At 42.5% G+C, this 27,160-nt stretch overlaps 1 protein-coding gene across 2 annotated transcripts in view; it reads left to right on the top strand.

Annotated features, from left to right (window-relative positions):
* Positions 1-12,643: 12,643 nt before the first annotated feature.
* The window catches only part of LOC148018006 (glutathione S-transferase 2-like), a 92,279-nt gene continuing 77,762 nt past the window's right edge, over positions 12,644-27,160 (top strand). The window contains exons 1-4 of one of the 2 annotated variants that reach the window (XM_087661608.1): positions 12,644-12,799; positions 12,943-13,024; positions 13,163-13,219; positions 13,389-13,474. In XM_087661608.1, the coding sequence (XP_087517734.1) occupies positions 12,782-12,799; positions 12,943-13,024; positions 13,163-13,219; positions 13,389-13,474 (243 nt within the window). In that variant the 5' untranslated portion in view covers positions 12,644-12,781. Of the gene's footprint in view, positions 12,800-12,933; positions 13,025-13,162; positions 13,220-13,388; positions 13,475-27,160 lie in introns of both variants that reach the window. The other variant, XM_087661607.1, reaches the window with a different exon arrangement.

Genomic DNA, 27,160 nt, shown 5'->3' on the forward strand with positions numbered 1-27,160 from the left:
TCGGCTCTCCTGCTGGAACCTTGCTGTGATACCACAGTCCATTGTGGAGTGCATTTTGTCAATACGCTCCACGCGAAAATGCCATCTGCGCGACCGCACTACACTATATATTTTGTACCGTACATTGAAACACTCAAATTAGTTGTCGCATATAAAATATAGATATGACAAATCCTAAACACGTCATCACCTTTGGACTACATCCCCTCGAGAATTCCCACTCTTCAATTGAGACCTCCGCCCCTTCGCAAAACGCTGCGGTCAAAGCTCCATGCAACCATCGCGTTGACATGAACCACGGCATCTCCTCCATGCCCTCGAGATATCGAATCGGTCGATGGCGCATACTACCGTCGAAAATTCAGATCGCGCTTCCTCTCGATCTTGCCTAGCGATCTGGTACCTGGTGAGCCACGTCTCCATAAAGGCATGGTGCAACATATAAAAGCGATTCACATTCTCCTCCATTGCAGCATCCATTCTTTTTTCTACCCCATTTCCAACCACCACATCTCCGGTCAGTCTATCATCGTCCTTCAGCGACCATAGCATTTTGTTGTCTGGATCCACCGTTGGTAGCCATTGTGAAATATGCACTAGCGCCTCAGACACCAACCAACCTTCAGCCATGCTACCTTCTGGCTAAGCTTGTTGTTGCACAAAGCCTTTCAGGGTTTTCATGAAGCGCTCCAAGAAGAACATCCATCATGCTTGTTGTTACACAAAGCCTTTCAAGGTTTTCATGAAGCGCTCCAAGAAGAACATCCATCGTGTATGGACAGGTCCAGCAATCTTCACTTCATCTACAAGATGCACAAGAAGGTGGATTTGTATAGTGAGCATGCTGGCAGGCAGGTATTTCTCAAAGAGACAGATCGTCTCCACTGCTCCCCGCCTCATGGATTCAATAGAGGGCGTCTTAATCTCCTTCTGTGAGATCCATTGCACTAAAGTCGACAACCTATAAATGGCCCCGCGTATTTCTGGAGCAAGGCATCCTGCGATTGCGATCGGTAGTACAAATTGCCACAAATAAGAAAGCATTATGAACAATGGCTACACTCCAATAAATGGCAAAATACGTACGCCAATTACAATCCATTTGTAGTACAAACCTAACATATCTTATGCCAGTCATGGGATTTTAGCCCTGATAATTGGTCGTCTTTAGAAAATGCAGACCTGAGAGAACGCATCATACCCATCGGAGTGCAGATAGACTTGACTATTTGCTTCACAATGCACTCTTCTTTAGTGGACAAAACCCAAGGAGCACAAGGTAGCTGCACGCGACTATCAGCACTCGACTGCGGCCAAAGCGCCTCCATCTTGCCTACCTCCTTCAAATCCATTCATGCCCCTATAGTGGCTCTCTTTCCTGTGATGTGGTTCCATAGCAAGCTGCCCACATTCTTAAAAATACGCATGGGATCCAACAAGTGGTTGATCTGTAAGTGGGTCCAATATGGCAACTCGTAGAAAACTGAGAACCGTCGCATTCCATTTGAATGTGACTCCACGTGGACCATTTTCAACTCGTACCAGCTTGCGGTATTCATACGTGTTGGAGGTCATCCAAGAAAACCTTCCCTAAGTTCATGATCCTCTAGCAAGAAAGCGACGTGTCCTTGATATACCATCTTCTTCATGGTTCACGACCTTCGGGAGTCTAATTGTGGCCCGCACAATGGACATGCATGATAACCTGAGGTAACTAGACCTGTTCCAACACCTCTATCCAGTGAATACAAACTTGAACGAGATAAAATATAGATATTACCAATGAGAACGGAAGCCTATTTACCTGAGCACTCTCCGAATCCCGAAAAGTCATACATCGTCCACATGAGAATGGCTCGAATATTGGCGGACCGTCGACCATCGCGCTTGCTCATATCTTGCACGGCGACCCCCTCCTCCCACAAAATCGTAAGCTCATCGACTAATGGACGAAGATACACGTCCATATTTTTTACTTTTAGCGGCCGGGGACGAGTAAGCTAGGGATGAGATGTCATTTCTTCGTAGAAAGCCATGGAGGGATATTATAGTTGACAAGGACTATAGGCCACACATTGTAAGAAGTTGAGCGCAGACCGAATGGGTTCACGCCATCCATTGCAAGACCGAGCCGAAGATTCCTTAGCTCTCGAGCAAAGCCTGGGAAGGTAGAGTCAATGTGGCTCCGTACGCTTGAATCCGCTAATATTCGTTGAACTCCATCTGTAGGCCTATTCTGCGCATGCCACATTGTCAAGCTTGCCATGCTGGACGTACGAAACATGTGGTTTATGCGGAGGATAAGCAAAAAGTATCTAAGAACTTTTTTGAGGGATGGTTTGCCCTTGCAAGTCATGTCGATACCTGTGAGCACCACACTTTGGACATGTCTCCATAGTCTCGTATTCTCCTCGAAATAGTATGCAATCGTTGATACATGCATGGATGCTATTGTAGTCCATGCCAAGCTTTCGTAAAACATGTCGTGCATCATCATGAGACTCATGCATGGTATTTATAAGTGGTAATATATGATATTTCAGTAACCTGAAAAAAAATCATAACACACCTTGAAAAAACACAAATGTTTTTTATGATAGTGCCGGAAAGAAATTAACGAAGCGTACATACAAGGTACATGAACAACTCGATCACACTTGCATCGCTCCACCCGTATTTTGCTTGCACACTTAGGAGTGCAAGTAGTGTCTTTAGGCGAGATACTCGGCATCCATCATATAATGATATGGATGCTTTCTCTCTAAGTGGATCAGAAGTCTCGATATCCATGGGAATCAATACATCGATCATTGCCTCCATCGCAAGCTCCAAGTTTGTAGGTAGTTCTAGAACGCTGCATGTCTCCTCTAGTATTGACGGTATAGATTGGGTAGTACCTTCCAAGTGGTGGATTGGCTCAGGCACTCCATCCATCGCACACCCACGAACTCTTCTAATTGACCGCAAAGGATGCACTCCTCCTTGGGACAAGACGTCACCTCCCTGGATAGAAAATTTGCCAGCCACACCCAATCTTCTTGTATATGGTATTCAATTAGCTTGCAAGTACAATGCATGATTGATGTTAACTTTCCTTACCGTTTGTTGAAAATCCAAGATCACCTGATCAATGATCTCAGATTGAAACTCGCCGAAGCGTTGTACGTGTTCTATAGACAATCGACGTTTTCGTCTAATTGCCAGCTTGCATTGAGAGCAAGGACATGGGACATGCTAATTAAGATACGCCTCATGATCTTGAACAACAAGACCTTCATCGTTTTCCATTTTGTCTACGTTACGACAAACAATTGTTTTTGTTATCATTCTTTTTTCCTTTCTTAAATTGTTTGAGAAGGGATTTCTTCTCTTGTAACTTAGCAAAAATTAATGTATGTAAAGTCTCCACCCACCCACCCACCCACCCACAGATTAACATATATATGTCGGAGTGTTTCCTGTATCGTGGTGTAGCACCGGACCTCGCCACCACTCTCTCTTTGTTTTTTATCCATTCATTATCTCCTCTCCTTCCATCTCTCTCTCGTTTTCTCTTTCTTTATTATGATGTATGTTTATTCCCTCTCTCTCGTTCCTTCTTATTTTTTCTCTTCCTCCCCCTCTCTCATTTTCTTTAATGATCACAACCACGACTACGACGAAGACCACCACCACCACCACCACCACTACCACTACCACTACCACTACCACGGCCACGACTACGACCACTATAATAAACAAGAAAAGAAGAAAAAGAAACAACAACAACAACTACTACTACTACTACTACTACAATAATAAACAAGAAAAGAAGAAAAAACTACTACTATTACTACTACTACAACAACAAAAAACAAGAAAACTAAACTACAATAAACAATAAAAGAAAAAAAAAACTACTACTACTACTACTACAACAAACAACAACAATTAATTTCCTTTTCTCTCTTCCTCTCCCTCTCTCATTACCTCTCCCTCCCTCACCCTCTCCCTCTCTTTCTCTCTTTCCCTATCAGGTTTAATATTTTTTCTCTCTCCTCTCCCTCTCTTTTTTTCTCTCTCCTCTCCCTCTCTCATTTCCTTTCTCTCCCTCACCCTCTCCCTCTCTTTCTCTCTTTCCCTATTATGTTTAATGTTTTTTCTCTCTCCTCTCCCTCTCTCATTTCCTTTTCTCTCTTCCTCTCCCTGCCTCACCCTCTCCCTCTCTTTCTCTCTTTCCCTATTAGGTTTAATATTTTTCTCTCTTTTTCTCTCTCCTCTCCCTCTCTCATTTTTTTCTCTCTCTTTCCCCTCTCTCATTTCCTTTTCTCTCTTTCTCTCCCTTTCTCGTTTCTTCTCCCTCCCTCACCCTCTCCCTCTCTTTCTCTCTTTCCCTATTATGTTTAATGTTTTTTCTCTCTTTTTCTCTCTCCTCTCCTTCTCTCATTTTTTCTCTCTCCTCTCCCTCTCTCATTTTCTTTTGCTCTCTTCCTCTCTCTCTCTCTCTCTCTCATTTCCTCTCCCTCTCTTTCCCTATTATGTTTAATGTTTTTTCTCTTTCCTCTCTCTCTCATTTCCTTTTGCTCTCTTCTTCTCTCTCTCTCATTTCCTCTCCCTCTCTTTCTCTCTTTCCCTATTATGTTTAATGTTTTTTCTCTCTCCTCCCCCTCTCTCATTTCTTTTTCTCTCTACTCTCCCTCCCTCATTTCTTCTCCCTCCCTCACCCTCATCCTCTCTTTTTCTCTTTCCCTATTATGTTTGATGTTTTTTCTCTCTCCTTTCCCTCTCTCATTTCCTCTCCTTCCCTCTCCCTCTCCCTCTCCCTCTCTTTCACTCTTTCCCTAGTATGTTTAATGTTTTTTCCTTCCTCTCCCTCCCTTTCTCTCTTTCCCTATTATGTTTAATGTTTTTTCTATCTTCCTCTTCCTCTCTCTTTCCCTATTATGTTGAATGTTTCCCTCTCTTTCTTCCTTTCCCTATTATGTTTAATGTTTTTTCTCTCTTTCTCTCCCTCTCTCAAATCCTCTCTCTCCCCCTCTCTCTCTCTCTCTCTCTTTTTCTCTTTCCCTATTATGTTTAATGTTTCCCTCTCCCTCTCTCTCCTTCTCTCATTTCCTCTCCCTCCCTTTCCCATTTCCTCCCTCTCCCTCTCCCTCTATCATTTCCTCTCGTTCCCTCTCCCTCTCCCTCTCTTTCTCTCTCATTTCCTCTCCCTCTCTCAATACACACAAATTATACAAATAACAAGTAAAAGAGAGAGAGAAAACACAAAAGCAAAGCAAGAATGGACAATGCACTCACCATAAAGGCTTGAAGAAGGGTTTGGCAGCTCCTCTTCGCCCTCCGTACACCTCCTTTTCTTCTTCGCGAACGGCGGTGGCGGCGAGAAGCCTTCTTTCTCCCTCTTTCTCTCTTTATCTCTCTCTCAAATGCAAGATGTTCGCTCTCCCTTTTGCTTTCTCTTTCGTGAATGCGCGTAAAATGACGTGCTCGGGTTTCGGCCCGCATTTTTTTCATCTAGGTATCGTCGCTAGTTGTGTCGCTATTAACGTCGCTATTTGCGACGCTAATAGCGACACTAAATGCGATGCTAATAGCGACGCCGCTATTTCTCGTCGTAAATGGCCGTCACTATACCCTCATATCCTTGTAGTGTGACCTAACATTCATATTTAAGCGAAAGATTATGCTAGATTACTTGAACTAAAGCCGACTTGTGTTGCACTTGGTTCAAGGAAAGTGAGAAACAAGGAAGAGTATAGACATGTCAACCTCTCTACCTGTAGAACACACACATACTTCTAAATCTACTTGACCTTTTGACCTAGTACCTAAAATGCACCTTTTAGACCTAAAAAGTGAAACTACTTGTTGTTGCATGGTGGACCCATTAATATCATTATGCTCAATAAAAGGAATATGAGAAGTTCTGGCTGAAAAATATGGTAGGGGATGGACCTACAAAAACAAGCATGTCCCCACATAATAGTTAGGAATTCTTGACGAACCGGTATAATAGTCCCCACGTAATAGTTAGAAATTCTTGACGAATCGGTATAATAGTTAGACATTCATGTTGGCAACGAAATCGTAAGTATTCTTCCTCTATGGTCCTCTCTCTCTCTCTCTCTCTCTCGACAGCGCAAAAGAATGGAGTGAGTTAGGGAGCCGTTCAGTGCACATTTACTGCTCTCACTCACTTTCTCTCTCTATGCAGTGCAACGCCTCTAGAGCATCTAGGAAGAGGCAAGCAAGGCGAGGTAAGAGCCAACACGTGATGAGATGCAGGCGAGGCGGGCATGCAGGCTATGTGTGATGAGAGGTGGTACGCAGCGAGGAGGGAGGTGGGCGAGGTGGGGCAAGCTTGTAGCGTGAGGCCGCCAGCACCAAGGCAGCAAAGAAGCGAGCTGCTAGCACCAAGGTAGCGAGACGCCAGCAAGGCAGTAGAGAAGTAAACCACCAGCGCTAGGGTAATAGGGTACGAGCAATAAGGTACAGAGAAGCCGCGGGCGCTGACAGCGGGGCAGTAGGGTGTCGGCAACAGGGTGCTAGGAGTAGGGCACGAAGAAGTGAAGTGCCAATTCTTCGTGCCAATAGTTGCAGCAAGGATGGGGCGACATGCAAGAGAAGCGCAGGAGAGAGAGAGAGAGAGAGAGAGAGAGAGAGAGAGAGAGAGAGGGGGGGAAAGAAGTGAGATCAGAAAGAAAATAAGGGAGGGAAAAAATGTGAGAAGAGAGAAAAGAAACGAAAATAATTTGAAGGGAGAGAGAGGAAAAAGAGAGATACATTTGAGAGAAGGAAAGAGAGGTGAGAAGAGAGAGAAAATTAAAAAATTTGAGGGAGAATAAAATAATTAGAGAGAAAGGTGAGAAGTGAGATGAAAAAATCAAGAGGGAGAGGGGAAGAGTGAGAAAAAAATGAGAGAGAGAGAGAGAAAAGAAATAAAAAACATTCAAAGGAGAGAGAGAAATGAGAGGAAAATTTGAGGAAGAGAGGTGAGAAGAATGAAAAAATTTTGGGGAGAGGTAAAAAATTTAGAGGGAGAGAGAGAATTTTGGAGAGAGAAAATCATTTAGGGGGAGAAAGAGGGGAGGGGGAGAAATGATTGAGAGAGAGAGAGAGAAAAGAAAGAAAAAGAATTTGAAGGAATAGGGAGGAAAGAGAGAGAAAATTTTGAGAGAGAGAAATGTGAGAAGAGAGAAAAGAAATAAAAATTTGAAGAGAGGTGAGAAGAGAGAGAAAATAAAGAAAATAAATTGAGAGAGGAAAAATTTGAGACAGCGAGAGGTAAGAAGAGAGATATAGAGAGAGGCAAGAAACATGGAAAGAGGAGAAAAATAATGAGAGCGATAGGAAAAAATTTAGTGGAAGAGAGAGGGAAAAAAGGAAGAGTAAATTTTGGAGAGAGATGGGGTGAGAAAGAATAAAGTTGAGAGAGAGAGGGGGAAAGATGAGGAAAACAAAACACAATGTGTGGGGAAGAATTAAGGAAAGCAAAGTTGCCCAATGGTAGCATAACAATTTCACTTTCCTTAGTAAGTTGCTTTACTATGAAGTTGCCTAGTGTTCCTTGCGTATGAATGGCAAGTTTGTTCCTTTCACAATGTTATTTGTGATAGCTTCATGTCATAAGCCACCATAAAACAACCTGGCATTTTTTCACTGAAAAGATAAGAAAAGTGAAATATAATGTGCGAGGAAGAAGCCATGGAAGCAAAGCTGCTTCACACAATAATATGAAGCAACATAGCATACTCTGCGCATGAAGCATGCAAAGAAACACTAGTATTTTAAAGGGAAATTGTAAAAAGAACACTATCATGTGTTTATTCCATATTATTCTCTCATTTTAAAGCTTTATTTTTGACATCTCCTTTAGAAACATCTCACTTTTTGTGAGATGATTACTATAAAGTATGGTTATCACCATGTTTCCTTACCTTAGCTAATGTTGTAGAATGAGCTTTGCTCCATTCCTCCATATGATAAAATGCATGAGTCTTTCCACTTGTAATTGAGTGCCTTTCCACACTTTTTTATGTGTATATGGAGGTCTGATATAAAATTTACATGTAGTGCTTCTATATAGTTTCAGTCTCTATAATGGAGATTGAAAAAATTTCTATGAATAATCTATTGGACATGTACAAATAATTATTGTAGCTCACAACTTCTAAGGTCAATTAAAGCAAGACTAAACTCTTCTATTTGTCTTGGAAGGAGCCGGAGCAGTCGATTATGCAAATGGGCTTCAAGTTCATAAGGCTTGGGTAGCTAGTTAGATACATAGGTGTGCCCATTGGAGTGGAAGTCACTCTTAATCAAAGGTTTGACTGGTTTACCAAGTTTCAAGAGAAAATCAAAGGCAAGTTGGGAGTCCCTTTCTCATTCGCTGGGATGAAGAGCATCCTAGCTTCTAAACTATAAATGTTGCCTCTACGATGCCTTTCTCCTAGGTTGCATGAAGTAAGTTGGAAAAAAGCCTAAGACATATTCTTAGGTACAAGCAAGGCACGGATGGAATGCACACCCTAACAGAAGACAAGAAGGGGGGGGGAGGGTTGCTGGCTTAGAATCCTTGGCCAGCAAAGCACAAAGTCTTACTATGGCCCTCCTTAGGAGGATGGACAGATTGTAGTTGTGGATGGTGTTGATGAGACATTGGAATGCAACATCTAAACTAAAAGGAACAGTATGGAATGGCATTGGATGGCAGGATGCCTTCAAAATCAAGATATCATGCTCAAAGGATGTCTATTTGTGAAGTAATGGCAGAAGATATTGACCAATGCAAATTGGGACTCGAAGGGTTAAAAAAGAGGTGATACCTCTTTGAGCAAAAATATTTGGATGTTCCCCCTAACCTTTAATCCCCCATATGCTTTAGTACATAGAAATCCCAAGCTTGCAATCTCCATGTTCAGTAAATGCCTTCTAGTGTGGGCAAATATTTGGGATGCATTGAAACCCTATAATATAGTTTTATAAATCTTTTTAATGAGAATAAGGAAACTTAAAACTTATTCTCTATAAGATGGTAGGCCGAGTTTTCTTTTTCTTTTATTTTTGGCTCACGGGTCATAAACTCCTTTTCTCGGAGAAGAAGGAATGATGGTATCTACATTAGCTAGCTCATTTGCCTTGCTGATCAACACTTACTTTAATTACTAACCTGCAACACATGGGCGGATAAGAAAAAGGAATGCTGGAAGAGTAAGCTATGAGGAGTGCTTCTTAAGACATCGTAGACGACATGAAACTAGTATGTGGCTCCAATAAAAGAAGATAACGAGAAAATTCAAACTATCTCACTAGGAAAGTAATCGGATGATAATAGTAATTCAAGATCTCATGGATGATTGGCCTACTTCTATGATGCAGAAGGATTATTTGGTACTCTAGGATCTTCTGAGCCTTGCTAAGAAAAATTTGGCACACTGCAAATTGATTCAAGACTATAATTGAGCTATTATCATGAACTTGCATCACAAGTGGAGGAAAGTTTGGCCCAATGGCAAAGCTCTCCACTTGGAAGAGAAGAGTCTCAAATGTCTGGAAAGCAACATGGTCGGGCCAATGTGCTAAGATGGAGGATTATGCTGAAGGCGCTTCCACTTCACACTAGACTCTCAAAAACAATAAGGGTACCCCTTCTATGTCCCCTATGTGGATGTGTTGAAGAGACATAGAAACACTTGTTTTGGGAGTGTATACAAGTAGCTCCGTTGTGGAAGGTAATGAGAAGATGGCTGAAGGATACCAATGAGAAGATGGTTGAAGGATACCAATCTGAAGAGCAATTTTGGAATGACCAATGTGCTATTTGTTGACCCCTTAAATTTGGATGATAGCACTTGGAAGCTTGTTAGCCACCTCTAAGGAGTTGTTCTGAAATTCATATGGATTAAAAGGAACAATGTCATATTTCAAAGAGATGTACATGAGTTGTCTAATAACTATATTGGACAACTCAAAATGGAGATCATAGCTATATTAGTTTTGAGCTATATTAGTTTTGTGTAGGGAGAAATGTTGGATCTATACACTTTTATGGAGAAAGTTGAGGCTAATGGCGTGATACTATGCTGTATCATTAGAATGATTTGTGTTGTTCTTGCATATATGCTTTTTTGTGGAAAGGTCATAGTTCAAAAGATGTTGTCTTACCTCACATTTATGGAGAATGTAGATAGAGTGATGTGATGTGTAATGTGACACACATTGCTTTGTTGTTTTGTGGCCAATGGACCATATATCATTTGCAAAACATGTGAAGTGAGCAAAGTGTAGCTACCTAGTGGCATTACATGCTTCGCTAGCTCCACACTAAAACGACCGATGTGAGCTCACTTTTGCATGCAATTTTGTGAGCACACTTTGTGTGTTGTTAATGTGAAGCGAGCAAGGTGTAGCTACTAGTGGCATTACATGCTTCACTAGCTCCACAATAAAACGGCCAATGTGAGCTCACTTTCGAAGCTGCATTGTTTATTTTACACGAAGCTTGTTGGCAAACCTGGCTAGGTCAACTCCACAAGTGACAAGTTACAACGTTGGTTTTGTAGTCTTTCGAGTGCCTAGGAAATATCTTCCTTCCTTCACAATATACTAGCATTTCGCGTGCGCTTCGCACACGAAACGCTAGGCAGTTTCGAGGCAACTTTGCTGCCTCAAAGCGGCAAGCGAAGTAACCGTGCTATCGCACGGTAACTTCGCTCAACAATCCATTTCTCATCTTTCTCTTTCCTCTTTTTCCTCTCTCTTTCTCTTTCTCCCCTCCAAATTTCCTATGTCTAATTCTCTCTCTTTCTCTGCCTTCTATTTTAGTTTATTTGTTCTCATTTCCTGGTTCTCTCTCTCTCTCTCTGCTTTTTTTCTCCCCTCACTTTTCTTCTCTCTCTCTCTCTCTCTCTTTATTCTCTCCCTTCTCTCCTCTCTTTTCCTTCTCTCCCTCTCCTCTTTTTTCATTTTTTTTCTTTTTCTTCTCTCTCTCTTTATTCTCTTTTTAAAATTTTTCTTTTCTCTCTCTCTCTCTCTCTCCTTCCTCTTGTTCTTCTTTTTCTTCTTCTTTCACTTTCTCCCCCCCCCCCCCCCCCTCCCCCCTCAATCTCTCTTAAAGTATGTAAATTTTATCTTTTCCCTATATATAATTCTCTCTTTATGTTTATATTATCTCTTTTCTTCTCCTCTCTTTCTATCTCCGCCCCCTTTTCTTCTTCTTCCCTTTTTCTTAATTTTCCTTTTTTTCTTCTCTCCCTCTCTCTTTTAAATTTTATATTTTTCTTCTCTCATTTCTCTTTTAAATTATATCTTCTCTCTCTCTCTCTCTTCCCCCCTCTCTCCTTCTTTCTCCCTTCCTCTCTTTCTTAAAAAATATTTAAATTTTAAAAAGATTTTTCTCTTTTCTCTTTTTTCCCATCTCTCTTCCTCTTTCTTCTTCTCTCTTGCTCTTCCATCTCTCCTCTCTTTTCTTTCTCTCCCCTCTTTTTTCTTTTTTTCTCTCTTTAAATTTTTTTTCTTTTCTCTTTCTTTTAAATTTCCTCTCTCTATAATTCTCTCTCTGTGTTCAAAGTCTCTCTCTTCTTCTTATTTTCTCTCTCTCATTTTCTTCTTTATATCTCTCTCCCCTCTCTCTCCTCTCTTTTCCTTTTTTCTTTTCCTCTCCCTCTCTCTTAAATTTTATATTTCATCTCTCTATAATTCTCTTTCTCTTTGTTCCCCCTCTCTCTCCCTCCCTCTCCTCTTCTTTCTTTTTTGCTCTTTGTATATTTCTCTCTCTCTCTCTCTTTCTTTATTTTAATTTAAAAAAATTCTTATTTTTCTTTTTCTTTTTTTCTCTTTAAATTTGTTCTTTTTCTCTTTCTTTTAAATTTTATATTTTCTCTCTCTATAATTCTCTCTTTGTGTTCAAATTCTTTCTATTATTCTTTTTTTCTCTCTCTCATTTTCTTCTCTCTATCTCTCTCCTCCCCACTCCTCTCTTTTCTTTTTTTATTTTTCTCTCTTTCTCTCTCTTAAATTTTATATTTCATCTCTCTATAATTCTCTTTCTTTCTTTTAAATATTATCTTTCCTCTCTCTATAATTCTCTCGCTGTGTTCAAATTCTTTCTCTTCTTCTTTTTTTTTTCTCTCTCTCTCATTTTCTTCTCTCAGTCTCTCTTCCCCCTCTCCTTCTTCCCTCTCTCTATAAATCTATTTCTCTTTGTTCCCCTTCTCTCTCCTTCCCTCCCTCCCTTCCTCTTCTCTTCTTTCATTTTTGCTCTTTGTATATTTCTCTCTCTGAGAGAGAGAGAGAGAGAGAGAGAGAGAGAGAGAGAGAGAGAGAACCTAGGCCCTACACATGAGAGAGAAAGGGGAGAGGGGAAATGAATTTAATTAAAAAATAAAAGGGAAAAAGAAAAAGAGAGATTATAAGTGAGAGAGAGAAGAGAGGGTTTTAATTTAAAAAAGGGAGGTGAGAGGGTGGAGGGAGGGGGGAGGGGAGGAAAGCTTTAATGAAAAATAGAAAGGGAAAGAGAAAATGTGATATTACACTTGAGAAAGAGGAGAGGGAAAAAGGAAGGAAGTTTGGAAAAGGGAGTAGGTTAGTGAAGCCCTAAGGAGATTCGCGGTTTTCAGAACTTATAGCTAAAATAATATAGTAGCAAGATAACTATTTTAACCTTTATGAGAAACTTTAACTTCCCATAGATGACAGACCTATTCACGATATTCCTCATCAGAACGTTCAACGTACCTTTAGGCCTATTGAATACATTACTATTACTACAAGCTTCAGAGCAACATCAGCAGGAAGAAAAATGGCTGCTTCTGTCCAGGTGAAATCACAGGAGCTCCCATAAAGGCTTGATCCTCTGTTTTGGCCAATATGCCAAAAATATAGCTATAATCTCTGGTTTTCAGCTAAGAAACCTTCATTGCATGTGAATGATGAATGTAATTACATGCAAAGGTCTTGCAGGAGGGAGACCACCAGCTGAAGCTGTACAATTACTGGCGGAGCTCCTGCTCATGGCGGGTCAGGATTGCACTTGCTTATAAAGGTTTTCTGACTCTCTTGCCAGAATTTATCTAGTGATTGCTGTGCTTACCATGTTTGGCTACATGATTACTAAATACTCCGGTCGATTGTCTCGATTGGCACCTTGACCACTTGCATTGAACTGTGTAATTCTTGGCAGGAATACCTTTTGAATATAAATCGGTTGATTTGGTAAAGGGAGAACAGTTCAATGAAGGTTATCATTCAATATCTGTTTACAGTCCATGTCTGATAAGTGTTTAGTTTTCTTAATCATAGATTTCGAATGTGCAGCAATTGCAGATTTCAAGAAGCTAAATCCACTTGAGTGTTTAGTTTTCTTAATCATAGTCTTAATCCGTTTCTGGAATGTGCATCAATTGCAGGTTTCAAGAAGCTAAATCCATTTTGCACAGTCCCAGTTCTGGAGGACCAAGGCTTTGTTCTTGCTGATTCCTTAGCCATCTTAGAGGTATCAAGTTTCAGCTTTCACACAAGACACATATCGCAAAGTTAACTTGGAAACATGTCATGCTTTTACACATGCAGACCACACTTTTTATCAATCTTTCTGACTGTTTAGCTCAGTCAAGAGCTTTAGGTTACTAAATGAACACCAAAAGCTGAGAGAACTACAAGAAATGGGACATGTATTGTTCCGTTTGATCCTCTTGTTTGAGTTGTTTCATTTCATTCATAGGTTAAAGAGGATCCTCTTGCCCAGACTCTGACCGACCGTGGATTGCTTGTTTTTATACTGAAGGAGTGTATGATCCACTTCTGTCCACTGACTGGCCAAACCCTGACATTCTTGTATTCACCCTTTATGCTCTCAAACCCTAGAACACTTTTCTCCTTTATTTGGTTGTTTTCCCTGTTGTCTTCTCTCTTTTCATTACAACCACTAACCACCTTTGTAACATCATTTGCATGTCCATGAACATACTTATATACACCCTGAAACTGCTGGATGAGCGGTTTCTCCGTTGAGGCATAGCATATGGCCAATCTGTCGCAATTCTGAAGTCACTTTCATAATGCTTGGACCTTTGTTGAGTTATAGGTCGAACAGTTTTGTTTAGTTGGGCTCAACTTGGAACTCCCATACGCAACGATTTGCAGTTTGCTTTTCCCCCTATTGCCATCCTTGAGCAAAATCAATAAATTTGGAATGTGAGAAAGCTTATCAACACGAGCACAATCGATAGAGCTGGAATGGCAGAAAGATTTGTCAACATGGGTTCTAGATCCCCACAATTTTATGTAGGGTGTACATGTCATGGGTTAGAGTCTGAGTTTTAGTGCACATTTCGCATTTTGTGCCAGAGTGGGCTGAGGCTGCCTTGATTTTGGCACCAGTTCTCAGCTGCCTGACTGGTCATCTACTTTGGTAAACCTATTGCCTGTTTATGGTCAGCCTCCTCTCCTCACTTATCCACTTCAGTTGTCTCCTGGTGGAGAAAGGGAGGCCATGCCTACTGCTGGTGACTCGGAGCCTGAGCTTTGTATTGTCTTGTACCTTGGTATATGGATTTCATTTCCCAAGCATATTCTTTTTGAGTTCATTTGTTCTTTGCAATGTTCTTCTTTCTTTTTGTGCTTGTGCAGTCTATTACAGATGTTTCTCTCGCTTCCATTGCTGTCCCCTATTTTGACATGGTATCAAACATCTGTGTTATGGTGCTTTTCTCTGCTGCAGTTCTGAGTTTGCCTTGTTTTGATGCTGAACTTACCTGCAATTGCCTTGATCAGGCGATTGGTCAGTCCGTCAGTTTCGTCAGTCACATTGTTTAGCTAGTGTGGGCCGCGGGTCAGCTGGAGACGGTCGTTTTTGACCAAACAAGGACAGGCGGAGAGCGTCAGGTGATGTCGTGAACAGCAAGCAAGCCAGGCGTGAGGTGCAGGCCAGCAGGTGACGGCGTAGGCCAAGAGCGAGGCGACAGGTCAATTGTCACGTTTCGTGTGTTTTCTTTCGTCAAAATTTTTATTAATTTCTGCAGACTATTCTCCTTCCCAATGACGAGGGCTCACACGTGCAAGCACAACTCTTGGATTTGTGCATAATTATGCCTGAAAATTCGGGGATTTTCCAAGATTTGATGCTGTCATGCATAACGGTGACATTGGATCCGAAAATTGCAGAAAATGTCCACATTGGCCTTGAAAATTTTGGGGCTTTTCGTGTATCAGTGAAATTTTGCTCAGATGAGCTGAATTTACTGACATTGGTGCACTTTTGGACCCGAGAAATTTGGGGTTTTCGCAAAATTTTACTAAATTTGCCTATTTCATGCTCTCGAAAACACATGTTAATGCAATTGGGGCAGATTGGTTAGTGAAACTTTGGGGCTTTTGCTGAAATTTGTGAATATTGGCAAAATTGATGTGTGAAATGCACATTGGGGACATTGTTGAAGCAATTTTGGTGCTGTAAGCAGTGAAATTCATGTTTATTATTTCTAGTTGTGAGATTTTGAAGAAATTGCAGGTGTTTCTGTGTATCAGAAGTGCTTTTGGGCACATATGTATGTAGAACAAATGTTTGGTAGCTCCCATTGAGTTGATCTATTGCTGAATATTCATGGTGCGGCAGTCTTAGTGATCTTCTGAAATCTGAGTTATATTGTTTAAAGTCATTCCTTCTACTGCTGTACATGAGGCTGGATCAAATCTTGGGCTGAAATTAGCTGAATATTCAGCCTAATATTTATGGTCATAAAATCGAGAATTGATACTTGTCACTTTGTTGAATTATGGCCACTAATGCTTCTAGCAGCAATGACACTAAATCCCTTTTTGAAATCAAGAGGTTTGATGGCATTGGCTTTGACTTGTGGAAGGACAGGATGCAAGGCATTTTGTTTCTCAAGGACTGTGATGATACTCTCTTGGAAATCAAGCCTGTAGCTATGATAGATGAGGATTGGGCTAGACTCAACAAGAAAGCCATTGCATACATTAAAATGACTGTATCTGATGATGTACGTACAGACATTAAGTGTCTTGATACGGCTTATGCCATCTGGAAAAAGTTGATGCATACTTATGAATATACAACTCCAGTAAATCAAGTGCATCTCATGCGCAAGCTTGTGAAGATGTTGGACGAGTCTAAGCCAACATCGGAGCATTTAAGTGCTTTCATAGGGATTTTGAGTCAGTTGTAGGACTCTGGTTTGGAGCCCTTCAATGATAAATTGAAGGCTATTTTCTTGTTGATGACTTTGCTTGATAGCTAGGAGTCATTGGTTGTTTCACTACAACCCCCTTGCTTGAACCTTTGATGGTGTTAGGGGCTCTATTCTCAATGAGGAGATCAGAAGAAAGTCCAGTGGAGAAAGCAGTGGTTTAGCCTATCATCCTAGAGGCAGGTTAGAAAGAGGGAAAATGTAGGAAATAAAGGGAAAAGTAGGAGTAAAAGCAAGGGTAAACAATAGGATGTTACTTGCTATCAATGTGGGCGTAAAGGGCATAAAAAGCCCGATTGTCGGTACTACAAGAAAGAGCAAGAAGGAAGGAAAAAAAAAGAAGGATGACAGCTCTCTCTCAAAAGAAGCTGCAAAGGTAAATGCTGCATCTAGTGTGGTCATTGAAGAGCTCTCTGATACTAGAGAGATACTTGTCGCAGCCTCATTCAATGATGTAGATGTTAAGGCAATAACAGGTGATATGCACGCAACACATCACCAAAAAGGAGGTGATTGATGCCTTACTTTCAGCTCATGATGGGCTGTCCCAATCATGGATAGTGGACAACAGTGCCTCTTTTCATGTTACTCTCTCTTTGGAGTCATTTTTTGAATACGATGCAGGTTGTGTAGGCAAGGTTTACTTGGATAACAATTATGCATGTGAAATAGAGGGTGTAGGTACCATTCACTTGGCCCTTGAAAATAGCCAAGAGCTGATTTTACAGGATATCAAATATGTACTTGGCATAAAGAAAAATCTATTGTCAGTTGGGCAGCTTGATGCAATAGGATATTTTACTACCTTTGGTGATGGATCTTGGAAAGGCCACAAGGGCTCTATGCTGATCATTAAAGGTAGCAAAAAGGGGACTTTGTACTATTTGCATTGTAAAGCATTACTTGGCACATTTTTGGCTATGGTTGAAGTTCATTCAGAGATGGAACTTTGGCATAAAAGACTTGGCCATATGAGCAAGAAAGGCCTTCAAGTTCTCTCCTCTTTAGGAAGATTTGATATAAAAGGCTCTGGTCTCGACTTTTGTAATGATTGCATATATGGAAAACATGTGAAGTCTCCTTATTACTCTGATGTCGTTAAGAAGTCCAATGCTCTTGACTTAGTACACTTTGATGTGTGCACTATGCCTGTTAATTCACATGGGGGTGCATGGTACTTCGTTACTTTTATTGATGATTTCAATAGAAAGTCATGGGTGTATGTGTTAAAGAGCAAAAAGGAAGTGTTGGATGCTTTTAAAAGGTTTCATGCCTTTGTCACAACATCGAAAGGGCTCAAGTTAAAAGCTATAAGAATGGATAATGGAGGTGAGTATGTTTCTAATGAGATAAAAAAGTTTTGTGAGATGCATGGTATTATGAAGGAGTTGACAACCCCTTACAATTCTGCATCAAATGGCGTGGTTGAAAGATATAACCGCACACTTTGTGAAAGTCATGCTATCCACAGCTAATCTCATGCAACAGTTTTGGGAAGAGGCTCTTAAAACTGCAATTCATGTATGCAATTGCTCTCCCAATCGTGCATTGAAAAATGGCATTCTTGAAGAGGTTTAGTCTAGCAAACCTGCTTCATATCAGCATAGTAGCAAGAGAATGCCATTCCATCCCCTTGGAAACGTGGGAACATGTTCCACACAAAAAAAAAGCCAAATGTTGGGGATAAAGGCGGCTCCGCCTAGCCGCCCGTATATTACTACACTGACAGTCACCGCCACTGCACACTGCAGGTGGCGGGCGCCTGTTACCGTCACTTTATTCTTTATTCTTTTAGTGACAGTTTGAATAAAGGAAGGCCCGGTCACACATTGTGACTGTTGGAGTTCCCATTTCTAGTCTCTCACTTTCTTGCTCTTGCTTTCCCGCCATAGCTCTCGAGTCCAACCTTCGATCCGTCGCTCCCTTTCAACTGGTATCAGAGCTTTGCTTTCTGACTCTTGAGCTTGGTTCGTGGCATTCTTAGTATCCCATCGACTCCCTACTTGCATTAGGTCTCCTTTCCGGCAGCCATATCCGACTCCTTCGAGCTCCTGTTACTCCCCGGCTTCCCGAGCACCTTCCAGCATTGTTGGGCACCTTCAAGGCATTACATCAGAGGTATTTGATCATTTTCTTCAGGGTTTACTTCAGTTCTCAAGTCTCACAGGCTGTAAACAAGTTGTGGGCAGCCATAGCTCATACCTCTTGGAGCTTCCTTCACCTGGATCTTGCTTCCAACCTATCAAGGCTTGCCGAGGCTTGGTGTAGGCCTTCTTTGGTCCTCATTTGTGCCCCCTTTGGGCCCCATTGTTGACACGTGGGACAGCAGACCCCCCCAGCCAGCTCACGTTTTTTTGGCGCCTGTTTCAAAATCTGGCCCAAAAATCACTCTTTTTGTCATATCTCGGGCATTCGGAACCCGTTTTAGGTAAGGTAAGAGTCTAAGTTGGGATTTTGGCATGCTCCGGACACGATGGTGATGTCGGATTTGCCAAATTCTGATGACAGAATCTTCTGCAACAGATTTTAGGTCTGAGACAGCATGTATTTGTATGCCTATGCTTGTTTGGGCATGACTACATAACCGGTTTGATGCTTATTGCATCCCGATTGATTGGGGGATTGAAGCTATATGTAATGCTATGATTTTGGCCTGATTTTGGGGTTGGAAATACACAGTTTATAACAATAAATGCATGCTGAATACTCGAGCTGAAGCTATCTTTCATGCTTTGACATATGCCTATTGGTTCCGGATGTATGTCTTGGGTTATGCTATGATATATTAATAATCGAGGGACGACTTTGAGCTTGCCATTGAATCCGGATGTTTTTGGAAGCTTGAGCTTATTTCAGCCTGCACTTATTGACATTGGTATATGCTTTGACAGTGATGCTTCTTGGGTTTATGCATATCCGTTGCCTACGGCTTGATGCTCATGTCACGATTGATTACCCTATGCATACGTTGAGCTTGAGTGCTCATTGAAGCTCCACCTTGGATGCATTTTGGATTATCTGGAGTAGTCTTGGATGTTACTTGGCTTGTCAGAGTTTGGATTGGGATGTATTTGATGTCTTACATGCTTACGGATGCTACATACGGATGCTCTACCGCCTACATGTTCGGGATGTACTATTGATGTATTGTCTTGGACTTATGTCATTGGCACTGTGTCTTGCCTTGGCTTGAGCTCTTGAGCTCGTACATACGACTTTTGTGCCAGTGGGAGCATTCTTGAATGCTTATCAGATATTGAGCAGGTGGTACTTTTATGCATTGAGCTGTTACATTCTATTGAGCAGTTATAGATACTTGAGACTTTGGGACTTCTTACCTTTTGGGATGATACATCATATGTCTTGGTTCACTATATGCTTATGAGCTAAGTCTCAGTTTTGGATCCGTATCTTTGTGAACTGACACCTACTTGTGTCAAGTTTTGGTAGTGGTAGGAACACTTTGTCCCGTTGCTTGGGGGGTGTGCCTACTCACTGGCAGATGTTTGTATGACATACTTGGGTGTTGGATTCATGCTTATCGACCGTCATATGCTTATGCTATGCCCGCATGATGCCGGCTTTGGTCTTGGCAATATCTGATTGCCTTGGGATCCGATTTTGGCACTGTTAGCTCTCTTTTACTGAAATCTGAAATTTATTACAGCAAGCATATATGTATGGATTGACATGGATTTTTCATGCTGAAACACTCTAAAATGATGTACTTTCACTAGTACTCGGTGGACAGCAGCTTTGGTTCCACTTTCTTTGCCTTTTTCCCTCGATTTTGGTAATTTTTTGGTCATTTTCTGTAGTAAACAATAAGCGGTTTTGAATTGTCTACAGTCTTCGAGCCTGCATTATGGCGAGTTCGTCTACTAATCATGCTATTTTCAACATCACTAAGCTTGATGGTACGAATTACTCTTATTGGAAGAGCCAGATTTGGCAGGTGGTGGTGCAGAAATCGCAGATTAAATCTTTGAGGTTAAGCAGGCATCCGCCTGCAACTATGCCAGATGAGGAATGGCTTGAGCTTGATGAGTTATGCAAGTCCACCATTGTATTGTCTCTCACAGAACAGGTTCACTATAATGTCTTTGAGGAAGAACAGAGTGCTTGGCAGTTGCGGGAAAAGATAAAAAATCTCTATGACAAGAAAAGTCCAGCGAGTCAGATGTATTGGCTGAAGCAGCTTATGGATCTGCGCATGAAGGAGAATGTGACTATGTCTGCTCACTTGAGCCAGTTTCATGCTATACTCAAGAACTTGACTTTGCAGGACATTACTTTTGCAGAGGATGTCACTCCTCTTTTCTTGCTTGGTACTCTTAATGAGCCATGGGATGTATTCCGCACTGCATTATGTGCTTCTATTGCTACCTTGAAATTATCTGATGTTAAGAGTCCTCTTCTGCAGGAAGAGGTTAACCGTAAGAATTTGGATGCCTCTTGTGTGTCTCATGTTATGACAGTTAGAGGCAGGAATGATGGATATGGAAAGCATGGCAGTGGTAGTGGCCGTGGACTGGATTCTCAGAGATCTCGGTCCAAGTCTCGTGGGAAGTCACGTAGCAAATCCCGTGGCAGGAATACAGATGTTACTTGTCACCATTGTGGAAAAAAGGGCCATATTAGGCCACAATGCCATGAATTGCGCAATGAAAGGCGCAAAGATAAGGGGAAATACAAAGTGCAGGATAAGTCTTCTGATCGTAGCATAGTACCTGCAAAGTCCAGTGTTAAAATTGAAGAGATCAATATTATGCAGCCTGAGAATGTTGATGATGATTATATCCTAGTAGCTTCTTCTAGCGCTTCGCAGATGATAGAGATACACTCTATGTATGCACAGTGTTGGCTCTTGGACTCAGGTGCGTCCTTTCATGTGATACCTTGCCGAGAGTGGTTTCATTCATACCGTACTGTTTCGGGTTCTGTGCGCTTGGGTGATGACAGCTCTCTTGATATTGTGGGCATTGGTGATGTTAGGCTGCAGTTTCCTTCTGGCAACAGTTTTGTTATGTAGGATGTACGTCATGTACCTGCTTTGACACGCAGTCTCCTGTCAGCTAGACAGCTTGATGACGTAGGATATCATGTATCTTTTGGAGACTCTGTATGGAAGATCACTCGTGGCAGACTTGTGATTGCGAGAGGTGCCAAGGCTGGCAGTCTCTATCCCTTGATTGTATCAGCTTCTTCCCTTGATCATGTTTTGTCTGTGGGTTCTATCCCACATGTATCTCTTTGGCATGCCCGTTTGGGCCATATGTCTTTGAAGGGAATGAAAATGCTTTCTGGTTTGCAGTACTTACCGTCCCTTCATTATGCATGTTTTGATTCATGTGAGTATTGTCTTTATGGCAGGTAGACTAGGTCTATGCATAAGAAGTTTGGTAGGCCACGCATGAGTGAGCCCTTGGCATTGGTACATTCGGATGTCTGTGGGCCCATGCCTTGTCAGTCTATGGGTGGTGCAAAGTATTTTGTTACGTTCATAGATGATTTTTCACGGAAAGTTTGGGCTTATCCCATTAAGTTGAAATCCGATGTCTTGGCTGTGTTTCAGAGATGGCTTGCATTGGTTGAGAACCAGTCTGGGTATAGGCTAAAATGCCTAAGGACAGATAATGGGGGTGAGTATGTCTCACGTGTCTTTGAGCAGTTATGTGATGAGAGGGGTATTAAGCGTTAGTTGACCCTCCCCTACACCCCCCCCCCAGAATGGTTTGGTTGAGCGGATGAATAGAACCATCCAGGAACGTGTACGCAGTATGCTTAGCTATGCAAGCCTACCACAGAGCTTTTGGACTGAGGTAGTTAGTATAGCTGTGCATGTCATAAACAGATCACTCTCTAGTGGTTTGGATTTCTAGGTTGCAGAGGAGGTATGGACTGGAAAACCTCCCTCTTATGCGCATCTCCGTGTCTTTGGATGTGAGGCATTTTGCCATGTGCCCAGGGACAAGAGAAGTAAGCTGGATCCCAAGAGTGTCAAATGCATTTTCCTTGGTTATGGAGGTGCAAGCGAGATGGGTTACTGTCTCTGGGATCCGCAGGCGCGGAAAGTTATCTGCAGTCATGATGTAGTCTTCCATGAAGACAAGATGCATAGGCAGCCTGAGAGAGTTGTTGAGATCCGCAGGGTCATATTTCAGGAGGAGCCAAGAGCTTCCGCACAGCCAGTTGGATAGCCTACAGCTGTAGTAGATGCTCATGGTCAGGGCGTTGGACAGGCAGCTGGGTAGGCAGCAGAGCTTGCCTTGAGACGGTCTATTAGAGACAGACGTCCACTAGATAGATTTCAGCCCTCGATGCATTATGTCTTGGTTACAGATGCAGGAGATCCTTTCACTTATGATGAGGCTATGCATAGGGTTGACAGTCACTCCCGGGAGAGGGCTATGCAGTCTGAGATAGACTCCTTGCATAAGAATGAGACTTGGGATTTGGTTTCCTTGCCTACGGGCAAGAAGGCTTTGCCATGCAAGTGGGTGTACAAGCTAAAAAGTACCCTTGGACACCCCAAGCTGGCATACAAGGCTAGATTGGTAGCAAAGGGTTTTAAGCAGGAGCATGGTGTGGATTTTGATGAGGTTTTTTCTCCTGTGGTTAAGATGACCACCCAGATGGATGTCAAGACGGCTTTCTTACATGGGGACTTGCATGATGAGATTTATATGGAGCAGCCTAAGGGCTTTGCAGAACCTGGCAGGGAGCACCTAGTGTGCAAATTGAAGAAAAGTCTTTATGGCTTGAAACAGGCACCTAGGGAGTGGTATCAGAAGTTTGATGCCTTTATACAATCACAGGGCTACAGTCGGAGTGCTATGGATCTGTGTTTTTACACGAAGAAAGCCCGTCATGGTTCTTTATTGATTTTGGTACTCTATGTGGATGATATGTTGATAGCAGGGAAAGCTCATGATGAGCTAGATGCCCTTAAGGCTCAGCTCAAGAAGAGCTTTGAGATGAAAGATCTGGGATAGGCCGCTCACATACTTGGTATGCGCATTACACGCGATAGGCATTAGGGACCCCTCTACTTGTCACAGAGAGAGTACATTTATAAAGTCCTTGAGCGCTTCCGCATGCAGGACAGAAAGCCTATTGGCTGTCCATTGCCTTCTTATGTGAAGGTATCATAGGATGATTGTCCGCAGACAGATGAGCAGAGGGCCGAGATGGCCAAGATTCCCTATGTATCCGCAGTGGGCAGTCTTATGTATGCCATGATAGCCACTTGTCCAGATATTGCTTTTGCAGTTGGTGTTGTGGCACGCTATATGGCTACACCTGGCAAGAAGCATTGGGATGTCGTGAAGGGTATCATGAGGTACCTGAAGGGCACTGCATATATGTGCATATGCTATGGCAGCCAGGATGCAGGAGTCGTGGGGTACATTGACTCTGATTATGTAGGATATGCAGATAGTAGGAAGTCCACTTCCGGCCATGTATTCACCTATGCTGGAGGTGCTGTTTCTTGGATGTCCAGGGTGCAAAAATGCACGGCTCTTTCTACTACAGAGGCTGAGTATGTTGCAGCCACTGAGGCTTGCAAGGAGGCCATTTGGTTGGGTCATTTGGTTGCTGGCCTTGGTATTGATGCTATCCCTACACTGCATTCGGATTCTATGAGTGCTATTCAGTTAGCCAAGAATCCGGTTTTCCATGCAAAGATGAAACACATTGAGGTGAGGTATCACTTCATACGTGGGGTTGTTGAGGACAAGTCTGTTGACCTTATTAAGATCTCGATTGACCAAAATCCTGCAGATCTGCTCACGAAAAGCCTCTCTACAGAGCGCTTTGCCTTCCTCAGGAGATTGATGGGCGTGGGATGAGATGACGTCTTTCCTCATCCTGTTGTACATGTGTACATGTTGTACTGTCTTTTTTTTTTCTTTTTCACTTTTCACTCCTCACTAGGGCAGATTCTCCTTTAAGTGGAAGGTTGTTGGGGGTAAAGGTGCCTCCACCTAGCCGCCCGTGTATTACTACACTGACAATCACCGCCACTGCACACTGCAGGTGGCGGGCGCCCATCACCGTCACTTTATTCTTTATTCTTTTAGTGACAGTTTGAATAAAGGAAGGCCCGGTCACACGTTGTGACTGTTGAAGTTCCCATTTCTAGTCTCTCTCTTTCTTGCTCTTGCTCTCCCGCCATAGCTCTCGAGTGACGGGGCGTGTGAAAGGGGAACGGCTGAGGGAACGCTTGTGAAGGGGGAACGTGGGGGGAACGTGAAGGGGAACATTTCCCAAAGGGGAACATTGAAAAAGTGACGGGTACTGTTGGGACTGCCGAAAGTGACCCACGAGGTGTTTGGATTGTGGCGATTAGCATGCAAATTGTCGGACTGTCGGGAGCAAGGCGCTGTGTGCTGCGACTTGTGTGCATTCGTTTCAACCTCTAGGTAAGAGAAAACTGCCCGCTGGACTGCAGTCTCCTATCTCTCTCTCTGTCTCTCTCTCCCTCCCGTTTCAGAATAATTACAGCTCTCTCTCTCTCTCTCCCTCCCTCCCATTTTAGAATAATTACAGCTCTCTCTCTCTCTCTATCTTAGCTTTGTTTTTACAGCTCTCTCTCTCTCTCTCTCTCATAACAAGCTTAGAGCCTCAGATTTTACTGCTTACAGCTATCAGTCTTTTCTTTTACTAATTACAACTCTCTCTCTCTCTCTCTCTCTCTCTCTCTCTCTCTAAAACAACTCTGTTTTCACAGTAGTCTCTCTCTCTTAAAACAGTCTCATGGAGGGTCGACTGATGCTTTTGATTCCTGAATTTGTAGAAGTCATGGCTTCCTCGGGATCAAAGCGTTCGGGCGGCAATAAGCGATCTTAGCCTAGTTATGGGACGAGGTTGAGAAAGTGGACCATTATGCGTCAAAGGGAGGTGCGAAGAAATGGAAATGCAAAAGGTGTGAGCAATTGAAAACAGGAGGATCCAATCGTGTGAAGTAATACTTATGTCATGTTGACATCAAAGCCCAAATAATTTTCTGCCCAAATACCACACTCGAAATGAGAAGGCAGCTCTTGGCAAAGTACCCAAGTGAAGAAGGCAAAGCATGTGCAAGGAAAAAGCAAGCAACTTTTGCATCCTTACAATCCCATCATGAAAAATGTAGTAAGCAACAAACCTTTGGAACAGCTTGGGATCCTCGTAAAAAGGGCAAGGTGGATGCAGCTGTGGCAAGGTTTTTCTACCATGATCATGTTGCATTCAATGTTATAAGATCTCCCTACTTCCTTGAGATGGTCCAAGAGATTGCCAAGTATGGTCCAACCTATAAGTCTCCATCATATGAGACACTGCATACCACTTTGTTGCAAAAGGAAAAGGATGCAATTGAATGTGCTTTGGCAACTGTGCAAGAAAGTTGGGTGAAGAATGGTCTCTCTTTGATAGCAGATGGGTGGAGTGATACTTGAAAACGGTCCATCCATGGGATGGTTGCTTATTCCCAAGGAAAGATGGAATTCATTTCCTCACATGATGCCTCAAGTACAGGAAAAAGTGCAGATCAGCTTGTGGAGGAATGGGCGGAAGGTGTTGAAAAAGTTGGGGCTGAAAATGTAATCCAGTTTATTGCTGATGGTGAGGCAACAAATAGGGCATCTCATTTTTTGTAGATTTCAGGTTTTTCAGCTTGCTGTCCACACCCCTTTCGCAAAGGACATCGCAGTCTCAGCTGTCCCTTGCTGTCATCTATAGTCTGGTTCGTGTTTCCAGCCTTCCACCTGCAGTTTGCAGCTATTTACAGCAGAACGACTGTTGCTGATCACTCTCCATTCAGAAAACAATCTCGTCTTTGTAGATTTCAGGTGTTTTCAGCTTGTTGCCCACACCCCTTTTGCAGAGGACATCGCAGCCTTAGCTGTCCCTTGCTGTTATCTACAGTTTGGTGCCTGTTCCTAGCCTATCACACACTGTTTGGAGCTGATTTCAGCATATTGACTGCTGCTGCTGTTTTTTTCCAAGTTTTTAGTCTTTCTCTCTCCTGCAGGCTCTCTTGCCTGCGTTTTTAGTCTTTCTCTCTCCTCACCTGCGTTTTTCTATTGGTTGCAACCTCTTACTGTTGGTTGCATCCTTCTCCCACTGGCAGCTCACTTCCAGCCCTTCTACTACCCTTCCACCCCTTGAGGCGGACATTGCGGTTTGTGCTTTACACTACCCTCACATCCCTTGAGGCGGACATTGCGATTCGTGGTTCATGGTGGTTGACCTCTTCCTTCTTCAGCAAGGCACATTGGTATCCATGGCTTCTTTACCAACAGATGACCAGACTACTGGGTGCTCCTACTGTGGCATCACCGGACACACCACCGATGCTTGCCGACTTCGACCTTTACTCCCCACCCCTCCGGAGTATATGCGCCTTCCACCAGGTACTCCTTGTGCTACCTCTCCTTTCTAGGCCATAGAGATTGTTTTGCATCGGCTATCAGAGTACTATGCTCAAGGCAATAAGACGCATCCGATGCGCACTAAGTCCTTTCGAGCACATGGAGGATCGATTGACGCTACGACCTCCTGGAGATCGTCGTAATGCCAGCGGCAATCTTATTGAGAATCAGCAATCACACTCACTAAACAGCCTCTTTGTATGGAGCTTCAGGGTCAAGGATATGCAGGCTAACCTATCCCATATGCACAATGGTGCCTACTGCAGTTTCCTACTTTCCTATAAAGCATTGTACTTGCTTCCTTTTCAAAATGCAATGATAGTACTCTTTTCTTTTCAGTGAAGTGTCAATGTCATTGTCCACATACACAAGATTGTGTTTATGAGTCCAAGTCTCAATCTTGGAACCTAAGTCACTTGTGTAACAAACAATGTCTTTGTCTTCTCCATCATGAGTCCACACTTCTCCTTTCATCCACCATAACTCACTGCCATACTCTAGATCCCGCATTTGTCACAAGTCTTCTCCCACTTATTTTCAGGTACAGTGGCT

Source organism: Lygodium microphyllum, chromosome 21 (genome assembly GCF_053477565.2).
Source record: "Lygodium microphyllum isolate KBCC chromosome 21, Lygodium_microphyllum_v1.1.10, whole genome shotgun sequence".
Lineage (NCBI taxonomy): Eukaryota > Viridiplantae > Streptophyta > Polypodiopsida > Schizaeales > Lygodiaceae > Lygodium > Lygodium microphyllum.